This window comes from Lycium barbarum, chromosome 9 (assembly GCF_019175385.1).
Source record: "Lycium barbarum isolate Lr01 chromosome 9, ASM1917538v2, whole genome shotgun sequence".
Lineage (NCBI taxonomy): Eukaryota > Viridiplantae > Streptophyta > Magnoliopsida > Solanales > Solanaceae > Lycium > Lycium barbarum.
The window spans coordinates 9,297,198-9,313,295 of record NC_083345.1 but is presented as its reverse complement, the minus strand read 5'-3'; the positions used below and the strand labels follow the sequence as shown (position 1 = coordinate 9,313,295).

The 16,098-nt window shown below is 34.4% G+C and overlaps 1 protein-coding gene across 1 annotated transcript; it reads right to left on the bottom strand.

Annotated features, from left to right (window-relative positions):
- Positions 1-4,345: 4,345 nt before the first annotated feature.
- Positions 4,346-10,508, bottom strand: LOC132609038 (long-chain-alcohol oxidase FAO1-like). The gene is given in 4 exon segments (XM_060322865.1): positions 4,346-5,891; positions 5,894-6,275; positions 9,488-9,760; positions 10,156-10,508. Coding segments are annotated over 4 exon segments (2,223 nt in total). The 5' UTR covers positions 10,363-10,508; the 3' UTR covers positions 4,346-4,530.
- Between the last annotated feature and the right edge of the window lie 5,590 nt (positions 10,509-16,098).

The window sequence follows — 16,098 nt, the reverse complement described above, 5'->3', positions numbered from 1 at the left end:
CATAGCGAATAGGGTCATATAAACACATCTGAACGGAAGTAGGCACACACACCCACAAATACGTCTACAGACCTCTAAACAGACCAATGGAAACATATGGCGGGACAGGGCCCCGCCGTACCCCTGATCAAATGTATACATACACAGTGAACAAATATATACCAAAATATATGCTTTGAAATGAGAAGAGCACTCCGAACAGCAAAAGAGGGTGTCCTAAACGGGTGGATCACCAAACTGTACGTCTGTACCTGCGGGCATGAAACGCAGCCCCCCCCCCCCCACCCCCCCGAAAAAAAAGGGGGGTCAGTACGAAATATGTACTGAGTATGCAAAGCAAAATATACAGAAAACAAACCTGAGACATAAACGAAGCAGAAGTGCCGAACATAAGTACAAATCCAATCATATCAAAATGTTTAGTTTTAAAAATATAAGTCATGCATAGGGTACAGAAGAATATGGTCGCTCGCCCGTCGATGGCGCCATAACACAACATAACACCAGAAAGTTTTAATTCTCCGTAGCCCCGTCACATATCACATCACAGCATAACGCCATACACAGCATAACACCATACATAGCATAACACCAAATACAAGTGGAACCCGACCCTCTTTGGCGAGTAGCTCGGCGAACCATAGACACAGCATAACTCCGGAGTATATCAAAGTGCACACGACAACAGAACCGGCCCGGGACTCGACGAAGGGATAACAGAATGCACGAGTAGAGTCGTGAGTAGTCAAATGCATAAAATCAATATCATGGCTCAAACATAAGTAAAATAACCATACTTACAAATCGGAATAATAATCATACTCAATGCTTTCAAAAGTTCTCCAAATTACATAAAAGAAGGTCGCGGGACCCACGGACGGGTATTGTCCCGATTCGGGCCCGCCTATGGAAATCATACTCATTATACATCATGCAAGCTCCTATAAAAATATTGGAACAATCCGAGCCTGTATGTAAAAGATATGACTTTCAAAAATTACGAAATTCTTTAAAGTGAAGCCTTTCTATACAAAGTTCGGAAGGCGGTTATTTCAAAGACGTAATGGTTCATACTTTTATCAAATCATACATAAGAGTGCCAAGGAATATATATAGATCATATCATGCTCGGATTTCGAATCATAGGATTTTCCTAAAGACTCGTAATCTAGCCTATCCAAAACTAAGGCATGCCAAAAGAATGAAGGTTGGAGCTTTACATACCTCGTACGCACTCCAAGATAGCCAACCTAACGTAAATCCCAATCTACGCCTCGGGCTCCCCAAGGTCTACAAATATGCCAACGAATATCGAACATTAACCATAGGCACTTAAGCTATTTATTTCAAACTAACACTAAATTCTACAGAAAATTCGGCAGCATTTCCCCTGTAAATAGGCCAACCCGAGAATTTAATTCGCTCAAAATCAACAACAACAACCACAATAACCAACCTAGCAACATCGATAATCTACGCCTCGGGCTCCCCAAGGTCTACAAATATGCCAACGAATATCGAACATTAACCATAGGCACTTAAGCGATTTATTTCAAACTAACACTAAATTCTACAGAAAATTCGGCAGCATTTCCCCTGTAAATAGGCCAACCCGAGAATTTAATTCGCTCAAAATCAACAACAACAACCACAATAACCAACCTAGCAACATCGATAATCAATTCGAAAGGCAAAATAACAATAGTAACTCTCTTTTACATCATTCAACAACTTTCCAAATATTCAATTCAACGGCTTACATTCAAGCCACAATATCGCTCACACATTCAATTATCAACCCGAATCCTTACCAACAATATTCAAGGGCATTCTAAACAATTCACATAATATTTCCAACAATCCCACATTTTTTTTTTCCATCTTTGACCGAAACCAGCCCCAACCGAGAGCAGCCCCTTTTTTCACATTCCTCATTTTCAAATTCGTGATTTGTATTGACGATTCACAATATAACGATATTATTTTCATAAATATACAAATTACGTCAAACGCACAATAAGCCTCAAAACAACCCACACAATCTCAACATCAATCTTAAGTCATTAAATGCTCAATTCCAAACTAGAATTCATAACGACGACAACTAAAACGCTAAGCGATATTAATTCGATCTTCGGCATATAATAAGACCCATATTCGTCTATCACTACACATATACATATTCCGATGATTTTTATTCTCTTCTCCACTCTACAACAATCAAATATGCTACAACAATTAATTTATCAATTCTATCACAACCCCCATTTACACAACCACACCCACATTACACGGCTCACACACCAATCACACAACCCACTTCCAACATACTATATTTCATGATTTTTATCCATATTAACATACTACAACATGAATTAAACGTTCACAACACATGAAACAAGAGCAAAACTTACCTTTCTTCTTCAATTCCACAAATGGCTAGGGTTTGCGATCTCTTAAACAAATGACTTAATCGCTCCAACAATGCTTCCACGTTACTTAGGGACCTTTAATTAGTGGGTTTGAACCAAAGAATTAATTTTTGAAAGGCTTGAAATGGAGTTGGTTTTACTCCTCTCTTGGCCGTGAGTTATGGAGTTGAAGCTCTTCAACTTTCTTGATTTTTATTCTAAGTGTACAATGATAGAAAGATGACTTGAAGTCATCTTTTAAGTCCACAAAAATATCTCTACTAGTTTATGACCCACACATGTGTTGGACCAATTAAAATTAGCCACAACAATGTGTGGGACCATTCCAAGTCCACACGGCCACAATGGCTTTTTAGTGCAAGATTTTTTTTTTTTTGAATCCCAAATTTATGAATTGTGGTCCTAATTTTTCCTAAGTGTTCAATGCCAACAATTTCATATATAACTTATGTCTCAAAATAAAATCAAAGGTCAAAAGTCTCAACTTCAAATCCCGGAATAGTCTTGGCCTTAAATTATCATAGTTAATCCGGGTTTTCCCAATGTAAAAAAATACGGGACATAACATTAGCCCCCTATCAAACTGCCAGATGCTCCTATTTTACCGTTCTCCTTCGAACTTTGCATCTTTATATGATATGAATTTTCCACCAATTTGTTCCTTGTATGTGGTTAATTGTAATTAACACAGGTAATGTTTTTTTTTTTTTTTTGGCATTATTCTTTATTTTTTCAGTTTCCTCTTCTTCTATTTTTACGCTTTTATACGGTATGGTATAGAAGTGTATATAAACACCTCTTATACATACATTATGTATAAACCCCTTTTATGTATAAACACCTCTTGTATAAGTTCGTATAATATTGTATACTAGTGTAAAAGTATGTATAAATACCTCTTATACACTATATACAAGGTTTATACATTGTCTACAGTAGGTATATAAAGTTGTATATTGTTGTATAATGTTGTATACTGTCAAAAAGTGGCTATGCGGGTTGTAATTTAAAAATATGTCTACACAAATGTAATTTTGTATGTTAAAATTTACCCTTTTAACTAATCCTGAATAATACGAGCACTTACTACACTTCAGTTGTAAGTCCTTTCTCTTTCAAAAGTTTTTTTTTTTCTTCATACAACGATATGGTATATCTGAACATATTTTAAATTTCAATCATATGCTTTGATTTTGGTCTTGAGAGTAGCTTGGGTGTAGACAGTGATGCATTTCACTGTTGGACTATTTGAATCGAATTTACTTGACTTTTTCCTTGCCTCATTGGAAGTTATTCGACAAGGTCTTCTACAGGAACACCAAGTCCCTAGCATAAGCATTAGTTTTATCGGAAATGCATATTCCTTACTGTATATTTGTGATTGTTTAGGTTGGAAAATGAGCACTTGAACAATGTCGGAAAATTCAGAGAAGTGAAAGCAGTTCCATTGCCATTCCGCGAGACAGATTCTGATGGCTAGAATAAATTTTAGATCTATGTTTGCATATCAAAGACAGGCTTTTCTCAATAAGAGGAAAGCAGTACTTTCTGCAAATCGGAAGCATTTATCGCTAATGTTGGAAGTGGAGAATCCGCCATCATTTATCAATTAAATGAGCCTTAGGGATCTTAGTGTTGCCAAGAAAAGTTGCACTAAGCTAATGTTATTTCCATTGCCTGTTTGTATATTTTCTCATTGTTAACTCAAATGTGATCAGAAATGTATCTCTGAGATCTTATATTATTCTTAGTAAATATCAAAGTCTTTATTTCCCTGAATACTTTGGTGCACTGTTATGATTGTATGTCGTCAACACTTTCCACGCCTTAAATCAATTCTAGTTGATCCTTTATCCACATTAATTATTGCTGTAAGCCAACTGCATTTCTGTGTTATAAGTACGAACAAAAAATGAAACTTAAAACGAATATTTTGTTTTATTGAGATCCTCTTTATCCACTAGGTATACATATCTCACTGGTTAAAAATGAAAAATGCCAACTTAAAATGAAAATTACTAGTGTAGGAACACTCAAAGAAGGACAAGGCATTACAGATTTGTTTTGAAACAGAATATATATATATATATTAGGATCACTATCTTGAGAATTTTCCTTCTTTTATCATTTCAGCGATCTTCTTGGAAAGGCAATATGCTGTGGACTGGATAGTGATCATGGGATTTACGCCAACAGCACCTGGCAGAACACTAGCATCACAAACAAATAATCCATCTGCTTCCCAACTCTGCCCGTTCTCATCAACCGCGCTATCTTTTTCACTCGTTCCCATCCTGCAGCTCCCCATCTGATGAGCAGAACTATAAGTTGTAAACTCCTTTACAAGTGACTTTGGCCCCTTTGCTGCTGTGACCATGTCAAGAAAAGCCTCGAGTTCTTTTTCACTTTTTCCCTTACATTTAATTCTCTGTCCATCGCTTTGTTGAGTGCCTACCTCATCAGCTCCTGCTGCTATCAAGATCCTTAAAGCTTGTCTTAGCCCGTGTTTCAAACTTTCTTCGTCCGTGGCATTAAACTTATAGCTTATTCTTCCGTTCGATCGGATTTTCCCAGACCCCACGTCCTTAACCATTGCAAACAAATGAGCTGTTCTGGAATACTTGAGTAACCTATTCTTCAAGTCCTCTCCAGATGTCCAAGGACATAAAGCAGCGAACGATCCCGGTCCTAAAATAGGAGATTCTATTATAGCTCGTACATTGGAATCATGACTTCCCACTTTGTGTACTGAGGTAATGATTCCTCCTTCATATATTTTTCCCTTGAGGTCCGAATCGGATTCAGGAAAGTACCCCCATGCCATTATGACTGGATGAAGATGGAGATTTCGGCCAATGTTCGGATTTTTTAATCCACTAGAGATCATAAGTGGAGGTGTCAAAAGAGAACCACAAGCTGAAATGGTCACTTTGGCCTCAACACATATCCTTTTTGTGATATCCTTATTCAAACTAGTTGCAATCACTCCTAAGCATTTCTTGTCTCTTTTTTTTTCATACTTGTTGTTTTCTAGTATGAATCCCTCAGCTTTGCATCCTGTTATAATCACTGCTCCACAATCCACGGCGTCCACCAGCCAAGTTGTATCAGTTCCTTTTTTCTCACCTCTTCTGCAGCCATAGCAACACGAGCCACAATAATGATTCTCAGATGAGTTTCGTGGCACACTTTCAACTTCAAGACCGAGTTTTTCACATCCTTTTCGGAGAATTTGATTCTGGAGACCTTCCTGTGTGCACTTCTCTGTCACACCGATTCGTTCACAAACTTTGTCCATGGCTGAAACATACTTGGGGCTTTGGAAAATTGGGATCCCTTTATCATCGCCCCATTCTTGTATAACGGAATCAGGAGTCTTAATGCAGGCTGACCAATTAACGGCGGAGCCACCACCAACTGTTGAACCTGCCAAGATCAGAATTTTACCATCCAAAGATGAAGTATTCCTCCTGATTCATACAGTTGACTCTGGGAGGGTCCTTCAAGAGAAGAATAGTCTGATTTTGTGAAGTAATTTCCTTTCTCGAGAACGACGACTTTCTGGCCAGAACTTGCAAGAACACTTGCTGCAACACCTCCACCACATCCTGAACCAACAATGACAACATCACACTGAACTTTGTACATGTTGTTTTTGGTGTCTTCTATGACTTTTAGGCCTTTTTGGACAAGGGACTTGACAATACTTGATTCTGTTTCATATATAGTCTCTACAATTCCCTTTTGAAGAGGTCTCTCATCTGGTGTTTCTGAAGGATTCTCTTCATTGTCTACTTGATATCCCATGTCATCCCATGCTGGATTTTTAGAATTTTCACCAACCTATGTCATGAAAAGGACACACAATTCAGCATTTTTTAGCTAGTTTATGTGGATTTTTTGTTAACTTTCTTGAATCAGAGGATGCAAATTCGTTGAATGTAAAATCAAAAGCACTCACAAATTATGTCTAAGTTAAGATAAATAGTAGGTCCAATAAATCTACTAATTTATGATCAAAATTCCCCTCTAAATGACTGGACTGTGAAAGTAAGAAAGCTAAACAGAAGAAATATTACAAAGATTCAATATCAATTACACCCTCCGTCCAAATTTATGTGACGTTCTTTACTTTTTAGTCAGCCTTATAAAGAATGACACATTTCTCTATTTAATAATAATTTAACTTTATGTTTCCCATTTTACCCTTAAAGAGATGATTTTTAGCCACACAAAAATCTATGGTTTATTTTGAACCACAATTAATTTCAAAAATCTTTCTTCCAATTTTAAACTATGTGGCCAGTCAAACACCATCCATAAATTGGGACGGACAAATACTTGATATTCTCATTAATATTGAATGTTGTAGCTATTGTTCATATCTAAACATCTCATAGATTGTGTTGCTCGAACCCTTAAAAAATGTTGTCACACCATGTCAATCCTCTAAAAATGCAGAGTTTTTGAAGGATCCGACACATATCCAACAGTATTTTTGAAAAGTTCAAGTAACATAGCTCATAATAAAAGAAAAGCAACCTGGTGCCACTTTTAAGTACTTTGTGATCAAGAAAACATAAATTGGTTGTTAGTTGTTGTTTTTATCTCATTTTTCATTCAAGACCACAGAATACTAACCCCCTGTTTGGATGGTGGTTTCCCGTGGTTTATTAATGTATGGTTTTGTATGAAATCATGTTTGTTTTCATTGTTCTTAAAATTATGTGGTATGGTGTTGTAAACCCGTGGTTCATCCCATGGTTATATAACCATGAAAAGTCCCAATTTTTGTAACCACGGATTTGATGGTTTTTCCGTAGTTACGTATTTCATTTCCCATTATACCCCACCCTCCACCATCCATCCTACCCACCCTACCACCCACCCCCACCCCCACTCCCACCCCTGCCTTACCACCCACCCCAACCCCTGCCTTACCACCCACCCCAACCCCTGCCCTACCACCCACCTCACACCACCCATGCCTCTACCACCCACTACCCCTCACCACCACCCACCCCCACAACCACTCACCCCCACCCTACCACCCACTACCCCCATCCTTATCCCACAAACATCCACTTCACACCACCCACCCCTCCACCACCCAGTACCCCACCACCACCCAACCGCACTACCACTCACCCCCACCCTACCAGCCACTACCCCCACCCTCATCCCACAACCGCCCACCTCACACCACCCACCCCTCCACCACCCCCACTCACTACCTACTTATTTTTTAAAGTTCCTATTTTATTCTTTACCTGAGTTTTATTAATATATATAAGCTAATTTCTAATTAAGAGTTAAGGGTATTTTAGTAAACTTACAAGTTATTATACAGTACCATACAGTCAAACCAAACAATACAAATATTATTAAATCACAACAAACGATACAGTCTATCCAAACATTGTGTTCATTAATACAGTACAATACAATATAACACCATACTGTACCATACTATACTGTACATTAATGAACCACGGGAAAAACAACCATCCAAACAGAGGGTAAGAAGAGTTGAAAACTATAATTGGAATCATGTACTCAAAAGGTGTACATTAAAATCTTGGAACCAAAATAAAAGGACATTGACAGTAACTGTTACCATATGTGAACTCCAAACAAAAGAGCTAAAGTATCATTTTCAGCCACCTAACTTCTAGAAAAGACAATTATAAATTATTATTTTTCAACAAATAAACAGTGACTAATCAATTATAAGTCAAGTGACTTTGATATAAGGCTTTTTTTTTTTTTTGCATACCATTTATTCCGTTGGGATTAGCTAGTAAAGAAAAGGATCAACTGTCATTAAATTGGTAGTTTTTTTATTAAAAAAAAATCGTTTAATAGTATCAGAATATCCTTTCTCTGTACAATACATAAATTATGTGTTTCATGCACCTACTAATTTTCAATTATTTGAAAGAAACTTGGAAATAAAAATAAGCAAAATTTAAATAACATGATGCTTGTTAATAATAATGTCAGCTTGATGATAGTACAAATTGCAGATATTGATGTGATCTGATGCATTAAAATATGAAACTTATTAATGACCAATTCTTCAAGTACGCTCGAGTCAAGCTAGCTATATTGAGGAAAACAAATTTATTAATTGTTATTTGTTTGTTAATTCCCAAATCAAGAAAGATATCTAATAAAGTACTTGCATAATTGTAAAGTTGCCTTGATTTCTAACTTAGTTTGTTGCGCGTATCACAAGAAATAATATAGTACAAAAGAAAAAAGGATGAAAAGACAACAAAGCCCTTTTAAACTATGTGCCATGTTTGACTCAAAAAAAAAAAAAAATGAACAAAGCATTGTCAAATAAATAATTTTTACATTATCAAGTCACTTATTACAGGTAATATATTTTATTTTCAAATCTTACATTTCAAGAAAATGTACCTATAAATATTATTTGGATGACATGGCAGTTTAAAAATACGGAAAAGGGCCAAAATTACCCCTGAACTTTGAAAAATAGTTCATCCATACCCTTCGTTATACTTTAGGGTCAATTATACCCTTACAGTTATACTATGAGGTCAATTATACCTTTATGTCTAACTGCTGTCACGTGACATCATCTCAGCCCTTCAAAATTATTTTACCCTCAAATAATTTTTTACCCACTAAAATAACTCAACTCGACCCGAAATTTTTTTTTTCAGCAAAAATAATATAGATAATTTTTCCAGCAAAATAAAATAAAAATAATTTCGTATTATTTTTGCTGGAAAAAAAAATTCGGGTCGGATTGAGTTATTTTAGTGGGTAAAAAATTATTTGAGGGTACAATAATTTTGAAGGGCTAGAATGATGCCACGTGGCAGCAGTTAAACATAAGAGAATAATTGATCCCATAGTATAATTGTAAGGGTATAATTGGCCCTAAAGTATAACGAATGGTATTTATGAACTATTTTCAAAGTTTATGGGTAATTTTGGCTCTTTTCCGTTAAAAATATTTAAACGGAAGACGTGTAAAACTTAAACTCTTGCAAAAATGTTAGAAAAAAAAAAGAAGAATATACCTGAGTAAAGAAGACATAGAGACACAAGAACTTGACAAACAGAAATGCCAATCTAACAGGAGTTAAAAATCTGTTCTTGAACCATTTTTGCAGCACAATTTCTCTTTTCTCCAATGGAATATCAGAGAATTTATTGATGCAAGGCCAACTTTTGCTAAAACAAAATAATCCACAGAGTAATAAAGTCCCAATTCTTGTTGATAGGATTCTTAACAAACCCCACACCAAGATTCTTGCTTCAAAAAAATCCATTTTCATTAAAACCTCTGCAACCTGCAAATTATCCAAAAAACAGAAAAACACTAAATTAATTCAATTCACCCCAAAAAAAGAAAAGGAAAAAGATGGGGTTTTTATCAATTTTTTTTTTTTTTTGAAGAATTAATCTAAATAGCCGCTCACCCAACTGCTTAAATTAAAAACAGTCCGCAGATGAATAACCATGTATACAGGCTAGAAAAAATAAATATTGAACCCGACGTGCTATTTGTGTAAAAATCCCATCTCTTTTGAAGAATTAATCTAAATAGCAGCTCGCCCAACTGCTTAAATTAAAAATAGTCAAACAATGGTGTATAATTAGTGTATAATCTGTGTATACCGGCTAGAATAAGTAAATATTGAACCCGGCTGGCTATTTATGTAAAAATTACTACATCTTTTTGTACCTCATCAGGAATTGGATACTGAGAACCAGAAGCTTTATGAAGGTATTGAATTTTATGGCCATTTTTTTCAAGTGAATTTTGAGGAAGAGGAGGAAGAAGAGTTTCACAAATACTGGTCAAAGTTTCCATATCTGATGAAGAAAAGCCATGACTATACTTTGTTTCTCTTCTTCCACCTCTAAGTAATGGATGAACCTTTTTCTCCATTCTTCCTATGTTTTTGTTTGTTTCTTTCTCTTCTTATGATTATTGGTTTTCACTAAGTGTTGGAATTTGTAAAGAAAGGTACTTGCTATTTATAGGGGTGAGATGAGTAGTATCTTTCTTGTCATGAGAAGAGGTAGAGCTTTACATGTATATGATATATTATTCTCTTCTGTTGTCTTTCTTTTCTCTTTTATTTGTCTCTTGACACCCTGTATTTGTCTATGACACCCTGTATTTTATCTTTTATTTTTATGTCTTTTATGTGTTTGGTATTCGATAATTTAATTTGGTCCGACTAATTTAAATTTTCGCTGCATAAGAACTATTAGAAGGGGAAAATATTCTTTACCGGAAGTTTCTTCATTCTCGTGCTCGAATTTGAGACATTTGTTTGAGGGTGGAAAAATGTTATCTATCCAACCAATGGTGGATCTAAGTTCAATCGAGGGAATTCAATAGGAAAATCATATTGTAAAAATGGGTAAAAATATAAAAAAAAATTTATATATGTTTCTGAATCTTCGTGACATAAGAAAATATTAAAATATAATGGTAAGGAGGGTTCAAAAATTGATATAGGTTATAGGTTTGAATCCTAAATGTGGTCATTTTTTTCAATTATTATTATTATTTGTCTTATCAAATGTGACGTCCATAATAAAGGTGAGGCAGATGAGGCCGGGTCAAATAGAAGGACCGACAATCTTCTAAGTTGGTAAGCTTCTGAAGAATGGGTACACATGACACCTTAAACGAATTTCACAACGGAATAGGAGAGAATAATGAAAAACTTTACACTGCATAACACGAGTTCACATAGTATGCATGTTTTTATGCTCGACGATGACTTAACCTGATAAACAAATCGATTAAATATGTTCGATTAAAATGGACAATATGTGTCATGAACCTAATAGTTGGTGGTTTCTAAGGCTATGTGTATTCCTTGCGACTCAACTGGTTACAAATGTGACAATTGGACATACATTTTTTTGCGCGAATTGCCCTTCTTTTGGGGTGGTCTTTAAATTTTGCCCCTCATATTTGTGGTCTTTAAATTATGCCCCTCATATTGCTGGTCTTTAATTTTTCTCCTTCGCATTGCAACACTGAACGTTCACGCAAAAATCATGAGGTTCTAAGTTCGAACCCCCGCTCAAGCATAAATTAAAAAAGAAAACTTCAAGGCAAGGTTTGGGTCGCGTGTATGCTGGACCCGGCATAAACTTATGAAGGAATTACCAAAGTTATGTCGGACCCGGCATACTCATGCCTTATGGGCAGACTTGGCATAAGTATGCCGGGTCCGGCATAACTTTGGTTATTCCTTCATAAGTTTATGCCGGGTCCGGCATAACTTTGAGATCTCATGTCAACTTTTTACAGATTTTTAGTGACATCAAAATGCTCTATTAAAATTCAAGTGGTTTTTGTGTCAATGTGGCTTAAGACTTTCTTTGCTACATTTCCTGTATTGGATATATTATAACTGCTCTTGTTAATATATTATGGGGTAGTGTTAGAAAAGAGTAGTTGTCGTGATTTTGTTCCATTATATCTAAGCCTAGTTTTTCATGAGTATTAACACTATGATAATTGTTGACAGCATTTGCATAACGATGAGTGGAAGAGGTCACGCACAAAGTTTTTACCATGAAGCCTTTTAGTTCTGTAATAATATTGGAAGAAGGACAATGAAATTCTTCCTAGGTACCCTCATCCTGTGGGGGCATACTTTTAATGGGCAAACTTTTATGCCGGACCCGGCATACTTATGCCAAGTCTGCCCATAAGGCATAAGTATGCCGGGACCGGCATAAGTTTGGTAATTCCTTAACAAGTTTATGCCATTGGGGGCATACTTTTAATGGGCAAACTTTTATGCCGGATCCGGCATAAACTTGTGAAGGAATTGCCAAAGTTATGCCGGACCCGACATACTTATGCCAAGTCTGCCCATAAGGCATAAGTATGCCGGGTCTAGCATAACTTTGGTAATTCCTTCACAAGTGTATGCCGGTGGGGGCATAGCGAATTTAAACTCTGCCTTGCGAATTTTTTTTAAAATTTTGACTGTGTGGGGGTTCGAACCTGGAACCCATGGAGTTTAGCCGAAGGGCAAAACTTAAAGATTTCAAATATGAGGGGCAAAATTTAAAGACCACCCCAAAAGAAGGGCAATTCGCACATACCACACGTATGTTAGGACCCTAATGAACATTGGCCCACTTGAATTTATTGACCTATAAAGTTCTATATATTCACATCTTTAAATCATAAAGAACCTTGATTAATTTTTTACACAAAAAAAGAGTGAGTTTCATTGAAAAATGAATTATTTAATGTTAGTTTAATAGTGTATCTCTCGTGTCTCGGTCTGCAGGAGGAATGGTAGAGCTCTACAAGTATCTAAAAAGAATTTTATTGCCTTTCTTTTCTTTTTATTGGCTACGAACCCTGTATTTATCTTTTATTCTTTTTCGATATTTAAAATTTAATTTGGTCTAACTAATTTAAATTTATGTTTTAAGTTCCTATTAAAAGAGAAAATCTCTTTATCATTTTCAAGACTCAAATTCGAGACCATATTTAAGAGTAGGAAATGTTATCAATGCAATCAGTATCGAAACTAAGTTCAATGAAAAGAATTCAATAAGAAAATTATATTGTGTGCAAACAGGGTAAAAATAAAATATTTTGCGTATACTATTAGTTTTTGAATTCTCTCCAGAAAGGGTTTAAATATAGTGATTAGTTTTTTAATAAGTTTGTAATTCTTGATGTGGTATTATTGTATTATTTTTAATCCCCTTATTAAAATACTTGATATTATTTGCATCCCATCATACCATTTGTTAACAATTGCCGAATTAATTGGTTATATTAGGGGGCATTGTACTCGTGGCTATTCATTGGGTCATCGTCTAAGCCTCAGTCAGAGCATCTAAATTATTTAAAATTTAGCCGACACTTAAAAGAGGGATGTGGCCCGCTACATTTCTTCTTCTTCTTCTTCTTCTCATTTTCCTCCTCTTTACCAATTCAAGAAACATAGTGAGTGTACAAATAAGGCTTCACTTGCAAACTTAATTTCTGTAGGTTTAACTTCAGGACAGTAAACACCATTGAAAATTTAGGATAATCCCAAAGCTCTATTTTTTTTTTTTAATATAATCTCCAAAGTTTTCCTTCTCTGCAGTACAAATGATAAGTTTTCTATTTCGTAGCAATTTCAACACAAATTAATGAAGAACATTTTTTCATATTCCAATTTACGGTTTAGGGATTAAAATCCAGTTTGAGCTGGAAAAGAAATTAAAGATTGAACTAAAAAATTTAAACTTAATTAAGGTCACAATGTCCTTAAGTTTTAAACTAAAAATCTAAACTTCATAAGACAATACCCTAAAAATTTAAATTAAAAAAAATGAACTGATTAATCATGAACTTAAGAAGGTTTAATTAAGGAAGTGGAGAAAGAAGAAAAAGCAGAACCCTGCCCACTCTTTAATTGTAGCTAAATATTAAATAATTTACAAATATTGGCTACGACTTAGAGTGGCTACCTGGTGCCATATCAAAGTGTAAAACGTGAAGATTATACACACCACACATATTTTAGAACCCCATTGGAAAATGAAATGATCCACTTGCTATTTATTGAGCTTTAATAATATAAGATCTATCCCCATCTTTAAATTATCAACAACAGTGATTATTTTTTATTTTTATTTTTAAATTGAACTTTAAAAAAAGTTAATTATTTAATGTTAGTGGACTTAATAAAGATGTTTGGTTGAGATTTCAATTCTTTCAGGTGCTCATCGTTTTCTTCTTGATTTGCATGAATTATACAAATAGGTTATCATTTGGTCTTGAAAACTTGTTAAGTATAGAAATTTCTTTGACTGATTGTGAGTGTGAGGGATGAAGTTTGTTATTACCATAATTCTAAAAGATTGGTTAAGTTTGTTGTAGAAAATGCATGTTTTTGGCTTTCCTTTAATTAAGGGTTTTAATCCCAATCTTGTGGGTAATGATCTAAAGGGTTTTATAAGAAATGTATTTTCTTGGACTTCCTAATCATTAGACAACCCTAGAAGGCACTATCTCTAGAGTCTAGTAAGTATTCTTGATGGGTAAATACAAAAAACAAAAAACAAAAATAGAGACACAATAAAACCTAAATTCCAGATATTCTTATAGAGACACTATGATAATCCTATAGTCAAAAATAATATCTACTCTATTTGTCCTAATTTATGTAGCAACATTACTATTTGGGAGCCAGAAAAGTTCCTCTTTGACTGCTTTCTTTCTTGAATATTCTTTTAATATTTTGAATTATTAGTTATTACGATTTATAGTATTTTTTATGTAATTTTTAAATATATGATTTATTTTTAAAATACAAAATATTTATGTGTAGTCCACACATAATTATGACCCTAACTAATGGCCCGAATTCAACCATTTTGGAATACAGCTCAGTATAGTACCCTTTGAAAATGAAAAAGAATGCGACTGTTAACGCCTATAAATTGACTCACATGTATAGGGGTGTACAAAGCAAACCGACAAACGGCATCAAATTAATAAATCGAGTTAAATGGAGAAAAAAATTCGATTAATGGTTTGATTTGACTTGATTTGGTGTTAAAAAAAAATTCGATCATAATTGGTTTGGTTTGGTTTTAGCTGAAAAAAGTCAAACCGACCCGACATTACGTGTAATCGATTTTTAAAATATTTATTTGTAATGTAAATTGAAATATTTCTTAAATTTTTTTCATAGTTTTTTGTCTTTTATCATATTATTTTAAGCTTGAACTTAGAATTTTGAATACCAATAATTTTTATATCCCATGGATATTAGTAACTCAAATAAAGTCCAACTCAACACTAATGCTAACAAAAGAAATTCAATTCTAACAGTAGGAAGGACAATAATGTTGGATATCTATTCTTTAGTTTTGCATAATTGGTTTAGAGCGTCAAAATACATAGCTTAATTTTTTTCTTTGTCATGTAATTAATACTTATTAGCCGTACTTATTTTAGCATAAATTTGTATTTAGATTAAAGTCATTTTCTTTTTGGCTTATTAATTAGCAATTTTTTATTGAATATTTTAATATAATGTCATCACCCATCTCACATTTTGTATTATTTTCTTAAGAAACATCATAGTTATATAGTTGAATGTTACTAGGACTAAAGAAATATTTGAAGTAAAAGTCATATGTTTTGTATGAAGACTTTTTTGGAAAAAAACCCGAAAAAACCGAATAACCCGAGAAAACCTGAAGTTAAAAACCCGAATTTTATTGGTGTGGTTTAGTTTATAAATTTAAAACCCGACGCAATTGGTTTAGTTTGATATTTGAAAAATCCGAACCAACCGGGTCCATATACACCCCTACACATGTATATCATATGGTAGCATGTTTTTATATCAAATGAACCATCTTATTTAACTAATTTCATTTTCTTATAGCCGCCCTTCTAGTTCTTAATTTTCTTTTAAGATCCTTTAAAGAAAATAAAGAATCGTCATCACATGAGTATGATATTTTTTTGTTAGTTTAATTTGAGCCTGTAGGAATTAGGATTATGGCATTGACCTTATAGTATATAATTATCTTCTTTTATATATCAAAGTTCAACATTATACAAGTTGAGTTCAATATACAATTATTAACAAATGCTAAAAGGGTCAACTCGGCCGCAAGTGAC